Below are 17,025 nucleotides of genomic sequence, written 5' to 3' on the forward strand. Positions count from 1 at the left end.
GCACGCTAAATGTAAGCAAAGCACGTCATGCCTGCAGTAAAGAAACTCAATAAAGAAAATAGTGCTTACAGACTGAAGAACAAGTACCAAGTAACAACCAAAGTAAAAGGGCCAGTCGCCATGGGAGGTTACACATGAAGACAAGGGGGTACTAAGGAGGGACTAAAAAGCCTCTTTAGGAATCAGAATCCAGCATTTACAAAGGAAAATGACACAACCCAATGCCAAATATGGGCAGAGAGTGGGTGGATCTTCTATTCCATACTCCATTTCAACAAGTCTCCCAGAGCAGCGCATGCGTGCTGACTCTAGGCTCGACCTAAAAAAAGAAGTTTTGCAACTTCAATGTTTGCTGCATTAAGCCGCACACAAAAGTTTCAAAATGCCATTTCAGATTGTTTTATGTGCAGGAAGGGACACCTTCCTGCCCATAAACAATAATTCCCCTCAACTCAGGAACACTTGCACTATACTGCAAGGGTTCCTCCATTGTCGCAGCTAAATTAGCTACAGCGCAGAGGGAAACGCAAGGCAGCACTGTATTCTTGTAAATAAGGTGCAGCCCTGTGTTTCAGACGTGGTGTTGCGTGGCGTTAAGCCAAGGAGGCTAACGCAGTGCTCCGGCACTTCCTTGTAAATATGCCTTTAGTTGCGGAGGGCATCCTCTCGACCAGGGGTCTTCAAACTGTGGGGCGCGACCCCCAGGGGGGTCATGGAGTGATAGAAAGGGGGTCGCACATTCTCGGTCACACTGAAGAATTTTGCAGAAAATAAAAAGTCAAGTGTCTCAAGGCTTCTGTGCTTGTGTTCCGTGAAGCGCCCAGTGTATTCAGTGTTGCTGTATACTACTGTACTCTGACCTTTGAATTAAGCAGCTTTTTTCTTTTTTTAGCATTTTGGTAGTTGAGAGAGGTGTCTTTTCAGAGGACGTGTTAGGAATGACTGGAAACAAAAGTTTGCTATTTTGCTATTTTTGACCATCCCACCAATAAGACGTTTTTGTGTTGTGGATTTCTTGTCATGGTAGGTAAAGCTGGTGTTCATGGGAGTGGGGGAGAGGCCCCTCTACGTTTTCTGCCAACTGTTGCTAACAGTGACAGTGCTGAATGAATTGTCATCTGGTACCTAGATAACATTTCCATAACCCAGATGGGACGTTTCATTAAAGTGGGAATGACGTAATGCTGGAGACGTGTAGATTGCACACAAACTTGCAGGGTGTGCTTAATTCCGCAGTTTTCCAATTTTTGTGACTCAACAGATATTGTGTTTCCTTTTTGCTGAAGTGCAGTTTTTTTAATGCTCGAAAGTTCGCCCCTACCAAATGCAGGTGGTGTCTTCCTTTCTGCATCAATACAGGGGTCAAACATGTGAAAATAGCGTAGGTGAAAGCGAGGCTCCAGTCAAGGACTATAGAAATCGGGCTGAAAGTCCAGCAGAAGTCCGAGGCAACAGACAGTGAGTGGCCACATGGAAAGCAGGCTCTTGAAACCAGTGTCAGGCAGTGCTGACTGCCTGCAGTTCTGTTCCTGTGCAGTAAGTACCACACTCTCTCTGCCCCAACAGGTACTTTACTGCTTGTACTTGCTCCGGGAGTTTAATTGCTGAAAGTGTGCCTTCGTGTCTGTCAGCAGCGGAGGTCGTTTTTGTACAGCAAGGGCTTTGCCTGACCCTGTAAATGCTTGTCAGAGCTCCGTGGGATCTCTTAAACGTCCTTGTGTATAGTGGCTTTCAGTGTGGTGTTGACGAATCCCAAATAGCCCTGTTTGATTGCTATTACCCTTAACTTTGTCCTTTTCGTAGGAAGGATTTTTACGTCATATTGATGCAACATGGAATTTACTGACAACACTGCGCAAAGATACTCGCAGAAATGTAAACCCAGAGCTTTGTCTATGGTGTTTAATATTAGAGAAGTGGATATCCACACAATGGCTGATCTGTGCAATATTTGAGTCTGGAACTTGGAATCAAAATCACAGCTTTCTTGCTTTATCAGATTGTGTGATTTTGGACAAATCACTTTACCGGGCTGCCATCACATTTGAGAGCACTTTGAAGTCATTCAGCTGCGGGTGAGTTCTAACCAGATCGATTAGACAATAATTTTACTACCGTGTACTAAAATTATTCTGCTAATTTAGTCATGTATGCTCCCAAATTGACTTTTCCCCTTGTTAAACTTATGACGTCATCACAAAGGCACGATGGGCTTCATGAATTTTCATGTTTAAAAACGATTACATTTAATATATGTAATTTAGTACATCAGTAGGATGTAATGTATTCAGTGATGGACAGGGAACCCAAAAAGAGTCCAGGTGGTTTCGTTACTAGCTACAAATTGCTATAAGCAAACATAGTGAGCAAGCCTGACATTCTTAAAGTCATTAATGTGGTAAAAAGAGTCTCTGCCCGGGAAGTGTAGGAAAAATAGGACAACACAGGGCATTTTCAGCGCAGTCTTCTAAAAGTTATATACCTCAGTAAAATAATTGTGTGCCCAGTACCAAACACTCAAGGCACAAATTGGGATTATATATTGTGTGCGCAGTGTGACCCACGGGTTGTGGGGCACTTACACAATTCCTATTTTAAGAGAAATTTCACCAGTGTTTTTCAAATAACCGAGGGGTGACAACCGTCGTAACAGCTCTACACCAGGGGTCTGCAAACTGGGGGGCGCAACCCCCAAGGGGGTCGTGGAGTGATAGAAAGGGGATCACACATTCCCGGTCCCACTTCTGCCTAATATTATTTCCATTTGTAGTGTGCTACTGTTACCAAAAGTGGTCCTAGCGTTAATAACCATCTGCTGCCTAAATGGCAAATGAGAAACACACAGAAGGGGAAGGAGAGCCAGCCAAATAGGGTAACCTACAGAGCGTAGAGCCAGGTTTTAATAGCTCCCTAAACGATAATAGATTGTTGGTGGAGCGAAGCAAAGGAGGGTGCAAGTTCCAAAACTGGGCAGCCTGCACCAAGACAGCGAGACCGACAATTTGTGCCTTCCTGAATTAGGGAACAATAAGAAGATTGGCATAGGCCAAGAGGAGCCTTTTAGGTCAGTTTATACTATAAACCGACCCGTATGCTCGGTGAGGAGAGATGAGAGGGTGAGAGGAGACGGGATGATAGAGGACCGCACGGGAACAAGAGAATTCCATTTAAGAGGTCAGGGATGAGGAGAAATGTGAAGTGCCTAAGGATGTGCAGAAATGTAAGAGTAGAGGTGAATGTGTGCGACAGTTGAGGGCACAGAGGACGGATAATGTTAAACTGTGAGAGAAGATAGCTGAGAGATGATCCGTGATGTAAAAAGAGAATTTGATGCGACATGGGTGAGAAACAGCAGCGATAGGGGATGAAAGGGGGTACTGGGATGGGTGCTGAGGTAGCAGGGGAGAGAGACGTTGTTTCAAGAAAGTGTGAAAGAACAAAGGGGAGATGTGAAAGATGAATGGGGGAACTGGAGTGGTGTAAGATACAAATAGACAGAAATTTGAAGGGAGAGACTTGAGGTGAATGAGAAGTGTTGAGGGGCCAGAGAGGTGACGGGCCAGAGAGGTCATGAGATAAATGCAAGAGACTTTTGGAGATGAGGGTAGTGAAAGGACAGAATTGCAAGAGATGATCAAACGTGAAGTGAGAGGTTGAATGGGGAGCGTTAAAAAGTTGTAAGCTGGGGTGAAAGAAAATGGCCTGCAAAGTGAGAGATAGATCCGGGGTTGAGAGAGGAAAGAAGGATGGAAGGGAGCGGTGGGAGGAAAGAGGCGTGGGTAAACTGCTTAACTCTGCACAAGACTGCCAGGGTTTTAAGGGACCCTTGCTGCTCCTGGGTAGGGCCAGGTGAGCTTTTAATGTGGCAACATGAATTCCTGCGAAGTGAAGGCCCTTCACAAAAGTTGACTAGACATCTTTCTGTTGTTTACTGCGGTATTTTGGCTATAAACTGGTACTGACAAGGTGAAATCTTTCCTCAGTGTTACTGTGTGTAAAAAAATGTCAAAATTATGAAGCAATACTATACCAAAATATGTGGTATCACAAAGCATTATTTACATTTTCTCACCACACAACTTAGTCAAACCTGCCACATAATTAGGTCCTCATAATGCCAGTAGCCCCGTCTATAGGTTTAGACATTTTTGTCAGGAAGGGGTCCATACTACTGAAAATTTTGACAGGGGTGTCTCGGCATCCAAAAGTATGAAGACCTCTGCTCTAGACCAAGAAAGCTTTTGCGGAATGGCGGGCCAACGAGAGAGCTATATCTGCCAAGGACAGAATTACCGTAAAAGCCTATTTACCTGTACATGCCATGCTTGCACTTGAACTGTACTTTATGTACAACATGTCTCATTACTATTGGTTTCTTTAGACTTGTTTTCATTTAAATTTAATAACCATTTATTAGCAGTTCCTCGTGGCAGCTTTTACGGTTTTACCCCCGCCATGTAGCTTCAATAATAATTTAGCCCAAAGCACACTACACTTTATTATGTTTTTTACAAAAGCCTGCAAAGGTCTTTTATTTTACTGCTGTTCACAGGCAAGCACTTTACAAAAGTATGTTCTGCACTTTTCTATTTAAAGTTATTATCGGATGAGTTCATATGTTTTAATTTGGCCCTCTTTTACTCTGGTGCTGTTCATGTGAGAGCGTTATTTGAATCTTGATGTGTATTGGAGAGAAAATCTATTGAACAAACACCAATTTGACACAGCAATATGGGTTCATTACAATACTGCAGTGAGGATCAGTCACAAGGGAGAGATCAGCTCACCTCCGAGGAGATTCAACTCGATGTCTGGTGTTTTAACTCAGAAGAAGTCCTACTTATTGTTCCAAACTACAAAGGTTCATCCCTGCGTAAGCAATGTTCACACAGGACATATCAATTTCAAAGTGCTTTATTTCGAGTATTACTCATAAAAGCAGACAAACATACATATAATAAAAAACAATTAAATTTACAACGTCATATTAGACTTAAGCACACAGTTAATATTTAAAAAAACACAATACATAGGAAGAGAATTATCAAAAGCAGGATAGATATGAAAAAGTGCCAAAATAGTGATCATAAATGAGCAATTTTTAAAAAAGAAGATATATCATAAAATTTCTAACCGATGATACATTAAAATTGAATATGTTATAGAAGATGAAAGATAGATACAAGTCTAGCAGTCTCTGACCAAATAATCATTTTTTCCAGAGAATAGACTAAAGCCTAGCAGTCTGAGTATATCATAAATTATTACAGAGAATAGACGTGTACTAACAATCCTGTAAACAACAGATTAAGTTATTGCCCTCTAATCGTTCTCTGTCTTAAAACCCAAGCCCACCCCAGGTACTTTGCAATGGCAATAATAATCCAATTAGCAGATGTAGTTCTTAAAATCCGCAGTGCTACCATGCTATTTTTTGTACCTAGGTTCCTACACATTGGAGCCAACCAAACTCTCCTAGGAATAGAGTACCTTGAACAAGAGAACAGAAAGTGACCAAGGGTCTCATTACCTACCCCACAGGCAGGACAAGTTGACGCGCCCCCTGCTTTCCATTTAGATGTTAAGTTGGATAAAGGCAAGGAACCAACCCTCAGTTGGAAAAGCAGTTTCCTGTCCATGGGCTTTAATATGTAATCCCAATACATTTCATAAATTGGGTACAGCTTGGTCTCTAAGTAGCTGGTGGTCATAGACCCACTATTTAAACTAAGCATACTTTTATTAACAACATGTTCCCAGTAGATACTTTTTATAGTGGACTTAGAAGGGAATAGGGCCCCGGCTGGGTCAACCCAAAGAGCATTAAGTCCTATATCGAACAAGGCAATCTTCAAAGATTTAAACCATTTAATTTTGTTGTAGCAGTCTCTTGTGACAACATCTTTAAACCCATTCGCATAGTGAGAGAGCTCTGGCGTGGTCCAAAGCCTACGCCAATATAAAATCGGGCGTAGTTTAGCCTTATCAGAAATTGCTCTCCTACCTAATTCATATCTTAGAGGCAATTGCGGGCTGCTCTGAGGGACGCCTATCAGATTCCTATAAAATTTATTTTCTGAGGTTTGGAGCTCCTGAAGGTTTTCGTACCCCCATAGTTCCGCACCATACAGGGCAGACCCTATTGCTTTTGCCTCGTAGATTATCAGAGGTGGTTTGATGGGCTTAGTAAACGATTTCCTTTGCTCTTTAATGATTGTGCCAGCTATTTGCTTTTGCCTTAATATAGCAATATTAAGGTGAGACCGCCACCTGTTATCGTTGGAAATATGTATCCCTAGGTAGGTGAAGGATTTAACAACCTCCAGGGTACGGCCACTCAACGAAATATTAGATTTAAAATTTCTGTGAGGATTGAAGGCCATGAGTTTTGTCTTGGACCCATTTACCTCCAGTCCATGAGCTACACAGAAATCATCAAATATTGCCAATGCTTTTTGCAACCCTGCCGGTGTTTTTGATAAAATTAAAGTATCATCGGCGAACATTAAAATTGGAACTTTTTCACCTGCAAGAGAAGGAGCATCAACTGCCTGGGACTGCATAGAAGAAACCACACCGTTAATAAAAAGAGTGAACAGGGTAGGCGCCATTGAACAACCCTGCCTAACCCCACGCTCAACTGGAAATTCAACGGTGTCATTACCATACCCACCCCAGCGAATTTTGGCATAATTGCCCTCATGCAGCCGCATGATTAAGGACAACAATTCCCCGGGGACCCCAAGTGTCACAAGAACTTCCCACAGTTTTGACCTTGGAACCAGGTCGAAGGCAGCCCGCAAATCAACAAATGCTGCATACAGGCTGCCTCCGCCTAGCACCACGGTCCTCCACTGAATCAGCTGAAGACGGAAGACTTGGTCCACAGTGCTGGTTGCCCTGCGAAAGCCAGCCTGGAAGGGGGATAAGATGTTATTATCCTCAACCCAATCAAGCAGCCTATTTACAATTACACGACCAACTATCTTTTGAACAGTATCGATCAAACTAATCGGACGGTAATTACTAGGCAGAGCACGATCCCCTTTCTTGTATATCGGGATGATAACGGCACCCCTCCATGTTACAGGGATATCTGCACCTCTGGCAATGTGATTGATTAGCAGATGGATGTATTTAGACCACCTTGCAGTATCGTTTAAAAAAACGTCTGCAGGTACACCGTCGATGCCAGGAGCACGACCATGATGGACAGATTTAAGTGCCATCATTATTTCGTGCTGCGTAAAGGTGTCAGCTTCCATCGTGGCATGGGGTTCACATACGCTATCCGTAGCCAGGTTGCTCGATGCGTATTGTTCACTAAAAAATTTAACCCAAGCATCCTGGGGGACGTTATTTGTAGAGGCGTCTTCAATCCTGTCATGGCCCCATTTAACTATATGCCAAAATAACCTAGAGTTAGTTTGGTCACTGGCACTCTGTAACATATTCCAATGGGCTTCATCCCAATCTTTTTTAGCCTTAATTATTGAAGATTTATATTGTGCCCTAACCATCCTGATGGCCTCCTTGTTTTTATTTTTAATCGCGGCCCATAAACGGGCCCTGGCCCCCTTACAGTCTTGGTTATACCATTTGGCTGGCCTAAATTTCCCTGGCTTTTTGTTATTAGTCGGTTTTAAAAAATGGCATTGTATTTCTTTGAAAAGGTCATTGTGGACCTGAGTAACTATGTTCTGGGTAGATGGTAACCCGACCACACCCTCAAGGGCCACAGTGGCCTTATCAGTTGCTATATTTATTTTTTCCAAAGCCAGCAGGTCAGTTTTAACACTGGTCCACCTCAACCTGCGCATATCATTAGTGGGTATAATCAAAGGCGGGAGGGGTTCAGCACAGGTATTTAAGACGGCATCGGACTTCCACCAGTTATGAAGGACACATAAAGGGTCATGATCGCTCTCTAACCTTTCCAACACAGCCATATCAATGACCTTTGGCCATAGAGACATACTACATATTACGTAGTCAATACGGCTCTTATTTCTTCCATTGTTAAAGGTCATAGCTGGTATTCTGTCAGACTTTGTTCGGCCATTCAAGGCCCTTAACCCATGTTCAAAACACATAGCGTTTAGGCCAAGAATGTCCTCAGTCCAACGAGTTATTGGGACTGTAGTGAGAGCGGGGATATCCCATAGGGTGTCTTCTTCCATACCCAATTGTACATCGCCAGTGTCTAAAGGCTCAAAAGTGCGATTTAGGTCGCCGGCTATTAATATATTATTCCCTGATGAGTGAGTTTCTAATAAATTGTACAAAGACAAAAGGACCTCAGATTTTCTTGCATTTCCCCCCCTGGCATATACATTGTAAATGTCCATGGAGGTAGATGAGCTGCCCTTTAATCGGATGAGCTGAATGTCTTTTTGATGAAGCTCAATGTTTCTCACATCAACCATGAGAGCCTGGCGCACCCATATCGTAAGTCCCCCCATCGGTCGCCCTTTAGGACCCTTCGTGGCTGGGAGGTAGAAATTCAAATAACCAAGTGCAAATACAGGATCTACAGCCCAAGTTTCTTGGAAAATGCAGACATCATATTGGCTGACAAAACCAGACCATATACCACAATCCATTTTAGAACAAAGCCCCGCAATATTCCAAGACAATAAATTCCCAGTTGTGTTTACTGTTATAGAACAAGTGCGATAATCCGACCCTGTTGACAACAGATCAACATTGCCAGTTTCATTAGGATTTGCAATAGCTACACCAGCACTAGATACAGTAGTGTCTGTCACATCCTGTAAAGGTTTAGGACAACTCGAAACCACTATATGGTTTGCAGCCATAGGAACTTGCGACACGGTGGTAGAGGTGCATGATAGTCAATCACAAGCGTCTAGGTTGGAGAGTGCAGCGAATCTATTTTCCACTCCTAGACCCCACTCAGCAAGATCAGAGTTCTTGCTGCCCCTCTTGGTTACAACGTTCCATTTTGTTCTGAGAGTGCTGCAATTAGGACCTCTACCTTTCCTAGGATAAAAGAAATCTAAAGTCAGAGGAACAATAGGGGTAAATCTTTTCTGGGGCGGGTGGAGGTTTGGTAAAATATTTGGCAGGACCTCGGGGTCAGAGAAGTTAAGTACAACGCAATCCCCCTTGAATTTTTTGGCCCTGTTCCCAATCCACTCGACCCTTCGTGCATTCACCAGTTCTTCCGCAAGTTGCTCCTTGCCCCAGGGTGTTATGGCCATGTTATTCGTTAGCCATGACAACGATTTATTGAGTAATGACGCAGTCGACTCAACATCACCGGGGGCTAATTTGGGTACATTAGCAAGAACGAGAACTAATGGTGAGGCTTCAACGACGAGCTCTGATGCTCCATTCGTGGTATTTGATTCCCCATAAGGTATAGCAGATGAAACATCTCCGGGAGGCCTATCAGATAAGTTTGCCAGTAAGGGCAACGGGGGATTTTGTGTAACAACAGAAGTCGGTCCATTAGAGTGGTTAGATTTAATTTCAGGCATCAGAGGCTGGACACATGTTGAAATGGCTTCTGGTAGTTTTCTCACCTCCCCCAAAGTTTTTCCCAATAGACCTTCCAGTTTGCTTACCTCAGCAGTTAATTTGTCGATTTTACTGATCAGGGGTTTTACCATCCCTTTAATTTTTGTATCCATCAGACAACAAAGTTTTTGCAATAAATCGTCGGAAAGAGTCACATAAGTTTCCCCAGTCAAGTCCTCTTCATCATCATCGGTAGATTTCCTTGGTGGCGACGCAACTTTGTTTTTAGATGACCTTAAGCCTCCTCTCTTTTGTATGGCTTTCCTTTTACCCCCTGAAACCCTAGGTGCGGGGATGGGGGGAGCGGTAGAAATAGCAGACTCGCTATTTACGGAAAGCACAGTTGGTGCATCCAGGGGTGTGGAATTTATTAAAATATCTACTTGTCCATAGGACAAGTAGCTTCATAAATCTACTTGCCCTGTAACAAAATCCACTTGCCCCTTTGGTGCCATGTACTGCAGTGACAAATAGCGGCAATCTAATTTTATAAGAGCTCTGATAATAGCCTCTCTGATTATACCAGGGTTCATAATATATAAGAGTTTGAATACTAGCAATTTACTTATTTTAACACCTTTCAGCAGATCTACATACTGGGGCTAAAGGTAGTGATAAGCAATGGTTGCACGGTTGGAATGCCTTTTAGAGTCTGTGCAAACCTACTAACTTGCATGTTTAAGTGGGGTTGACCAGCTCTTCTCTAATCTTTTCAGACACTGACAAAGGTTAGAAATGTACTTCTGACAGTGGCAGAAGGAAAATTTCTTGCTGGGCTGGGAAAAATGTGGTTGGAGGAAAAGCGAACTTGTAAACGCTCAACAGATGTTCGTAGGAGCTAAATTATGCAATCATCTTTGGAAGTGCTAAAATGCAGTTCACAAGTATTTTTTAGGAGTACAATTTTGTGGCCTTCATGCGAGTACATGAAAGCTGTGAATCTGCACCAATGCAAGAAAATAAACCATGGGTGAACTTTCGCGACTTTCTTTAATAATTGGGTTCCTAATTTGGTCTGGGTTAAGCAGGACCTTTTGTTTTTATGAAAATTCTATCTATTGACTGGCTTCACCTTGAGAGTCAGCATTCTGCTCTTTTACAAGCAGCGTATCAGAACACATAGTAGTTTTGTTCAGTGCTAGGAAATACCATGGCAATGTGTGCTTTGAGACCAAAAACTATTTTCCAATAGTTCTTGTAATAGTTAGGACCCAGCAGCTCCAGCAACAATAAAGTTTTACATAAACCATGTTAAAACAAGACACGCATTGACAAAACCAAAAGGTTGACAACCAAAGTCAGACCTATTAGCATTGCCAGTGCTTACTTATTTTCATGTTTCCCATAATCTTGTTGAAACTGGTCACACTGATTTTTTCCATTATGAATTTTGTTTGGAAAAACTAGTATGTATCCACACATTTTAATAAATGATGCTTCACATTGATGGTACCTAAAATTTCACAGTAGTTTAGCAAAAACGGAGGTAAGGTTTTAGCGGTGGCATGAGATGGTTACTGTCTTAAGAAGCAGAGTTTATAAAGTAAATACCTTTGTGATTTCTGCCATAAAGAACATAGCATCAGTACACGTTCACATTGTTTTACTGTCTTTCCTGAGAAGTTTGCACTGTTAGCTGTTCCTGGCTTTAGTAGCTTCCAGTGGTACCTTCTCCATGTATTTACTTGCTCTGCGTTTTATTTCTTTCCAGCAGAAAAAAATGGTCTTCCTGACTGCCTAGTGGTAAAAGTATCAGCAAGGTGCTTTGATGTAACGTTCAGCCCAAATGCAAGGTGTAGCTGTTGTAGAGAATCCAAAGCCCCGGGAAGAGAAAACAAATATAACACAAAGGACAGACTCATGGGCCTCTGCAAAAATTTGGACCCTGAAAACAATACATCTTATTGAAGTCAAGGAGTGGGAAGCCCCCTCAATCTATCCATCCCAAACAGTAGGAGGAGGATTTCTTTAGACCAGTTTTTCCTAGGGTCTCAACATTTTCGCTTTCCTGCGTCGATTGTTAAGGTGCCTATTTGTATACGTTGCATATACACACATGCACGTCCACCCATATTAGCTCCTCTAACTAGTCATCTCTGCCAGTACATTGTAGGCAACCATTCCATATTTTACCTAGTACCAGCACACTATTCACATAGCTCTTGAGGAAATGTAGCTCAATTATAATCGGCCAAACGAGGGCACTGAACCTTTAACCTTGACTCACTTTCAGTCAACCTCACAGTGTGATCCTTGGCAAGTGTTTTGTTTACTTGTTTCTCCATTTCTTAATCTACTAAAATTGGTGGTACTTGGATAAAGGTTAACCCATTACTAAACGCTACCTAAAACAAGTGTATATTGCTAAACAGCACAGAGGCACTGGGTTTAACCAAAACTTTAATAGTGTTTGCAGGGGTGATGAAGAGTTTTCAAAGCTTAATTATTGCTGTAAATTAGATAAAGGTGCAGCATATTGGGAAACTCATGGTTGTTTAGTGGGTGAATTCGATGGTACCTCCTTATTCAATGAGAACTGAGCTGACCCTGCTGTAACCCCTTTGTAGCCCTCAAGTCACCTATCCTATTGCAGATCTAGTCTTGTGCCCTGGCACTTGAAGAGGTCACTCTCCATTTAGCACCCCATGTTTCCTTAAAGCCATGCTTGGTAGTTCACAGAAAAGCATATACATTCCCTCAGTTCAAAGACAAGGCTTTAGTAAAATCAGGTAATTGAAAATAAGATTTACATTGACTGTATTTCGTACACACACCACAGCACAAGTCCGGGGTGGAAAAGGGTGGACTGAGTCCCCTCACTAATCAAAGGGCACACAGTTGTGTTTTGCCCAAGGCAGAAGGAAGATCAGGTATGTCCCTTTTACAACTGTATGAAGACCCATGCAGTTACCTAGCATTTTCATTACTGTTTCCAATGGCAAACATATGCCTTTGTGTTTACTTGCAAAGTGGCTCACGTTATTTTTGTGTCACTAGACATCTTCCCCCTCCTCCAGAGGAACCCATGATGGGGGTAAACTGTCCACCACTGGCATTACTTTCTTAACAGTGTTGGGAGTGTGATGTTTTGCAGTTTTATGGTTTTACGAATTACAGCATAATCCAAACAGAGCAACTAACAATTTGCTCTTTACAAAATATACATGAAGCACCCTTTATGTACTCACTAAAAACTGTTGTTTATGACTGTAACTAGGAAGAGTCTTTATATCACTATGTACCCCTTTGTGTTTGGGAAAACATGATTTACAAGAAGTAAAACGAATATAAAACCTAGTTCAGCATTTCACTGCATAATAATATTTGTTGTTTATCTAAAGCAATTATACAATTAGGGAACCAATTCTGGAGAGCTGACAAAGCCTAACAATATAAACAGTGTTTGTGTGCAAAATGCCACATTTTTAATGCATCGCACAAGATAGTAACATTACTTGCTGTTACATCACTTCATGTGATTGTCTCTGTGCTTTGTCTATGCTAATTAGTCCACTAGCGATTTTCTTTAGAGCTTGTGCCCTGCATACCATCACAAACGTGTCTACAAAAGACGAATGGGGTGTCCCTTCTGTTTTCATTTCCCCCCTTCTCATTCCTGGTGCTGCAGAGCACCTGGAAGAACGAGCTGGCAAACAGCACAGCGCCCACCAAATAAACCGGAGGCATGAGGGGCCAATTGAAAAGACAGAAATGGGGTGGGCCAGAGGCCTGTATGAAAGCGAAAGTTGCATGGGTAAAGTAAGGAGCTTTAATGCAAGCCCTAAATAAGATAAGAGGTGAGAAGCCAAGGGGAGGGGGCCATGGCTGTCTCACAGGGGTTAGGAGGGGCAGACATCGGGTGAGACATAAGGTGCAAAGGGAAGGCAAAGCATGAAGGGAGGGAGGGGCTCGAGCTGCTTGAGAAGGGAAAGCTAGGCACTTTACTGTAGGCCCAGGCGGCGAGGCTGACAACGCATCTCGGGGCCAAATGAGGCTCAAGGTTAGAACAAAGAATAAAAGACCGAGATGGCAGGGGCCTAGAAGCTGATAAACAAGCCTCTTGCATGTCAGTGCTGTAAGTGTTCTTGAGCTCCAGTTCTCGAAGTGAATGAAAGAGCCTCGGGGAGAACGTAAAATGCTGTTACCTGGCAATTTTGTGGGTGTACCACACGGAGCTGCAACCACGAGCTCCACTCCAACGTGTTGGTCTTATGTTCCGGGGAAAGGATAGCGCAGTTCCAAACTTTTGCACTGGCCCCTTCACTGCCAGTAATCTGCTCAAAGCCCAGCCCGGATCAGGAGGCACAGACAGAAAGGAAAAGTGTACCAGTGGGGCGAGCTAAGCCCCCCTCTCATCCAAAGCCAGACGTGACTGTACAGCATGCCATCAGTGAAATCTCAGGCCACTACATTTCAGCACGTAGTGGCATGTGCTTCATTCAGACTTATTGACTAGCTTTGACTAACAGGGTTAAAGCGCTGGGTATTGGATTACAACAAGTCTTTGTCTACTTGTCCTTGGGACAAAATAGACATTAAAACTTCTTGCCCTTGTGAGAAATCTAGATGTCTCGGGCGTCGGGAGATAGGAATTCCCCACCCCTGTGCATCTGTGTCACTATTTTCTTCTCTATTAGCAACAATGCCACTAGGCTGAATACAATTTGAATCCTGGAGGGAGGCATGTGCCCCACCGAGGAGGCTATTATTTAACAAGGCGAATGAGTCCTCGTTCTCTATGTCTACTAATGGTGATTGTAGAGGTGATTCCAGACCCAGTGAGGTCCTTCTATCAGTGTTGATTTTTGCCACAACTTGTACAAGATAGTTCTCCATTGTATTAGAAGATGTGGGTTGCTTTTTTGCATTCATTTGGCAACAGAAATCCTCTTGAGACTAAAATGAGTACTACAAATAGTAAGGTTACTGATTACCTGGAGCTTAGTGAGCCTGGACTGCCTTATGCGCTATAGATGGAGTAATTAGAGGCAAAGTCCCTGGCCCAACCCAACCGTGGCCAACCTCGGACGGCCTCAGACGGCCCGCCCTTTGTCCGGGCTTCGTCCGGGCGTCCCGCGAAGCGGGTATCAGCGCCGCTTTTGTGCGCCTCCTGGCGCCCTCGCGTCACTGTGAAGCGCGCCGCCGCGTAGGCTGCAGGGAATTGAAGTCCCGGAGCGGCGACGCGTGCAGGCTGTGCAAAAGATGACTCTCGGCGGTGGCGGCTTGTCTCCAGTGCCCCTGCAGCCAGGAAAGAAAGGTCCGGTCTGTGGCAGCGTCAGCAGGTTAGTGAAAGGCTCCCCCAGCTCCGCCGGTATCAGCGCCGCTTTTGTGCGCCTCCTGGCGCCCTCGCGTCACTGTGAAGCGCGCCGCCGCGTAGGCTGCCGGGAATTGAAGTCCCGGAGCGGCGACGCGTGCAGGCTGTGCAAAAGATGACTCTCGGCGGTGGCGGCTTGTCTCCAGTGCCCCTGCAGCCAGGAAAGAAAGGTCCGGTCTGTGGCAGCGTCAGCAGGTTAGTGAAAGGCTCCCCCAGCTCCGCCGGTATCAGCGCCGCTTTTGTGCGCCTCCTGGCGCCCTCGCGTCACTGTGAAGCGCGCCGCCGCATAGGCTGCCGGGAATTGAAGTCCCGGAGCGGCGACGCGTGCAGGCTGTGCAAAAGATGACTCTCGGCGGTGGCGGCTTGTCTCCAGTGCCCCTGCAGCCAGGAAAGAAAGGTCCGGTCTGTGGCAGCGTCAGCAGGTTAGTGAAAGGCTCCCCAATTTGACACAGCAATATGGGTTCATTACAATACTGCAGTGAGGATCAGTCACAAGGGAGAGATCAGCTCACCTCCGAGGAGATTCAACTCGATGTCTGGTGTTTTAACTCAGAAGAAGTCCTACTTATTGTTCCAAACTACAAAGGTTCATCCCTGCGTAAGCAATGTTCACACAGGACATATAAGATAGCGTTAGCAATTTCTCCGAAACAGATGCACAGATTGGTGGGCCTAGCCTCACACAATGAATGTGGAAACCCCCTATGTGGGTTTTGGTTCTCGGAATTTGAACGAAGCAAAGATATATTTATCAAACTGTGCAGCATATGGTTATGTTCTGCTCAACACTGATTGGCCCTTATCTGACCTTTTGTATACGGTTTCCTTCACCAAGCGATCTTACCAGTTCGGTGTGAAGCTTTGGTTTCTGCAGAAGCGAGTGACCAACTATCTGACTTATAGGAAGCATGCACATGTCTGTCAGTATCTACTAAGGCAGGATGTGCATCTGGTATGTCTTCCTATGTACATGTTCAAGCTTAAAGGTTGAAGAAACTGCAGAGTTTCAGAGGGAGCAGGCTCTTATGTGATTGGTGCATTGTGGCTCGTTCCTCTAGCAGATTGAAATTGTGGAAACCTAATTTTACAGTTTCTGTGCTTAAGCACTACTGGTTCCTCGAGTCTGGAGGGAGATATGATGTAAGTTTTTAATGCAGTAGCTCAACTTGCTGACTGCAAGCTAACCTTTTGACGAACAATGTGACCTAATTAGCTTATCTAAATGTATGGTCATTGGTAATATGTTATTTCTGTGCAGAGGCCCCTGTCCTATGCCGACCTAAAACGGTCTCTAACTTGAAAACTTTGCATGGAAGTCCCAGGCCTCAGCTCCCTTTTTGTTTGTATATAATATATCAATTTTTCTGTTTATCATGTGAAATTAATTATTTTTCAGGCAGCTGTGGATATATAGTTTTGTCTTGCATTTTATTTATGGATGTTTTTACTAGCATTTAATTTAATGTTTTATGGTTCTTATGTAAGAAACAAGATAAAGATTGATGATTGATAGATTGATTGACTATGAATTACAAAAATGATGCTCAATAAAATGACACACCCTCCTTTTTCTTTTGTTTGTGTTCTCAGAGATCACCCTTTACTGAAAATGAAGAATGTCATTATAACACCTCACATTGGAAGTGCTACACATCAGGGTCGTCGCCAGATGATGATGAAAATGGTTGAAAACATAAACGCTGTTATTTATGGACGACCTATTCCGAATGAAGTTGTCTCTGAGTGACACCAAAGAGCATTCACTAAAATGTCAAAAATACTTAAAGTGAAATCTATAACAGAATGTTTTCAGTAAATAAACCTTTATTTTGACCTTCATCATATATATGAATGAAACTAAAATATTGAATTGTATGAAAACTAACACAGTACACATCTCCAAAATAGAGTTGAACTCTCACATTTGACAGATGCGATTTTCTAAAGGCCACAAGTTTGAATCCCTACAAGTTAGACTCAGCCATCCATCCTTCTGAGGCTTGTAAATGGAGTAAATTGGTTAATATTTACATCTGTTAAAGCAGTTAAGAAACAACAGACTTTGTTAGTAATCTATATAAAACCAGTGTTTTCAAATTATTAATAATTTTTATCAAGAGTGGCTTGGAAATTTTAGTAGCATTTCCTTCTCTGCATATTTTCTTACC

At 43.3% G+C, this 17,025-nt stretch overlaps 1 protein-coding gene across 4 annotated transcripts in view; it reads left to right on the forward strand.

Moving 5' to 3' along the window:
* LOC144829078 (putative 2-ketogluconate reductase) overlaps nucleotides 1–16,696 on the forward strand; it is a 398,272-nt gene extending 381,576 nt beyond the window's left edge. For all 4 annotated transcript variants that reach the window (XM_078687848.1, XM_078687847.1, XM_078687849.1 and 1 more), the window contains one exon: nucleotides 16,448–16,696. In XM_078687848.1, the coding sequence (XP_078543974.1) occupies nucleotides 16,448–16,604 (157 nt within the window). In that variant the 3' untranslated portion in view covers nucleotides 16,605–16,696. The remainder of the gene's footprint in view (nucleotides 1–16,447) is intronic.
* Nucleotides 16,697–17,025: the final 329 nt, after the last annotated feature.

The sequence above is a fragment of the Lissotriton helveticus genome, chromosome 4_1, assembly GCF_964261635.1.
Source record: "Lissotriton helveticus chromosome 4_1, aLisHel1.1, whole genome shotgun sequence".
NCBI classification, from domain to species: domain Eukaryota; kingdom Metazoa; phylum Chordata; class Amphibia; order Caudata; family Salamandridae; genus Lissotriton; species Lissotriton helveticus.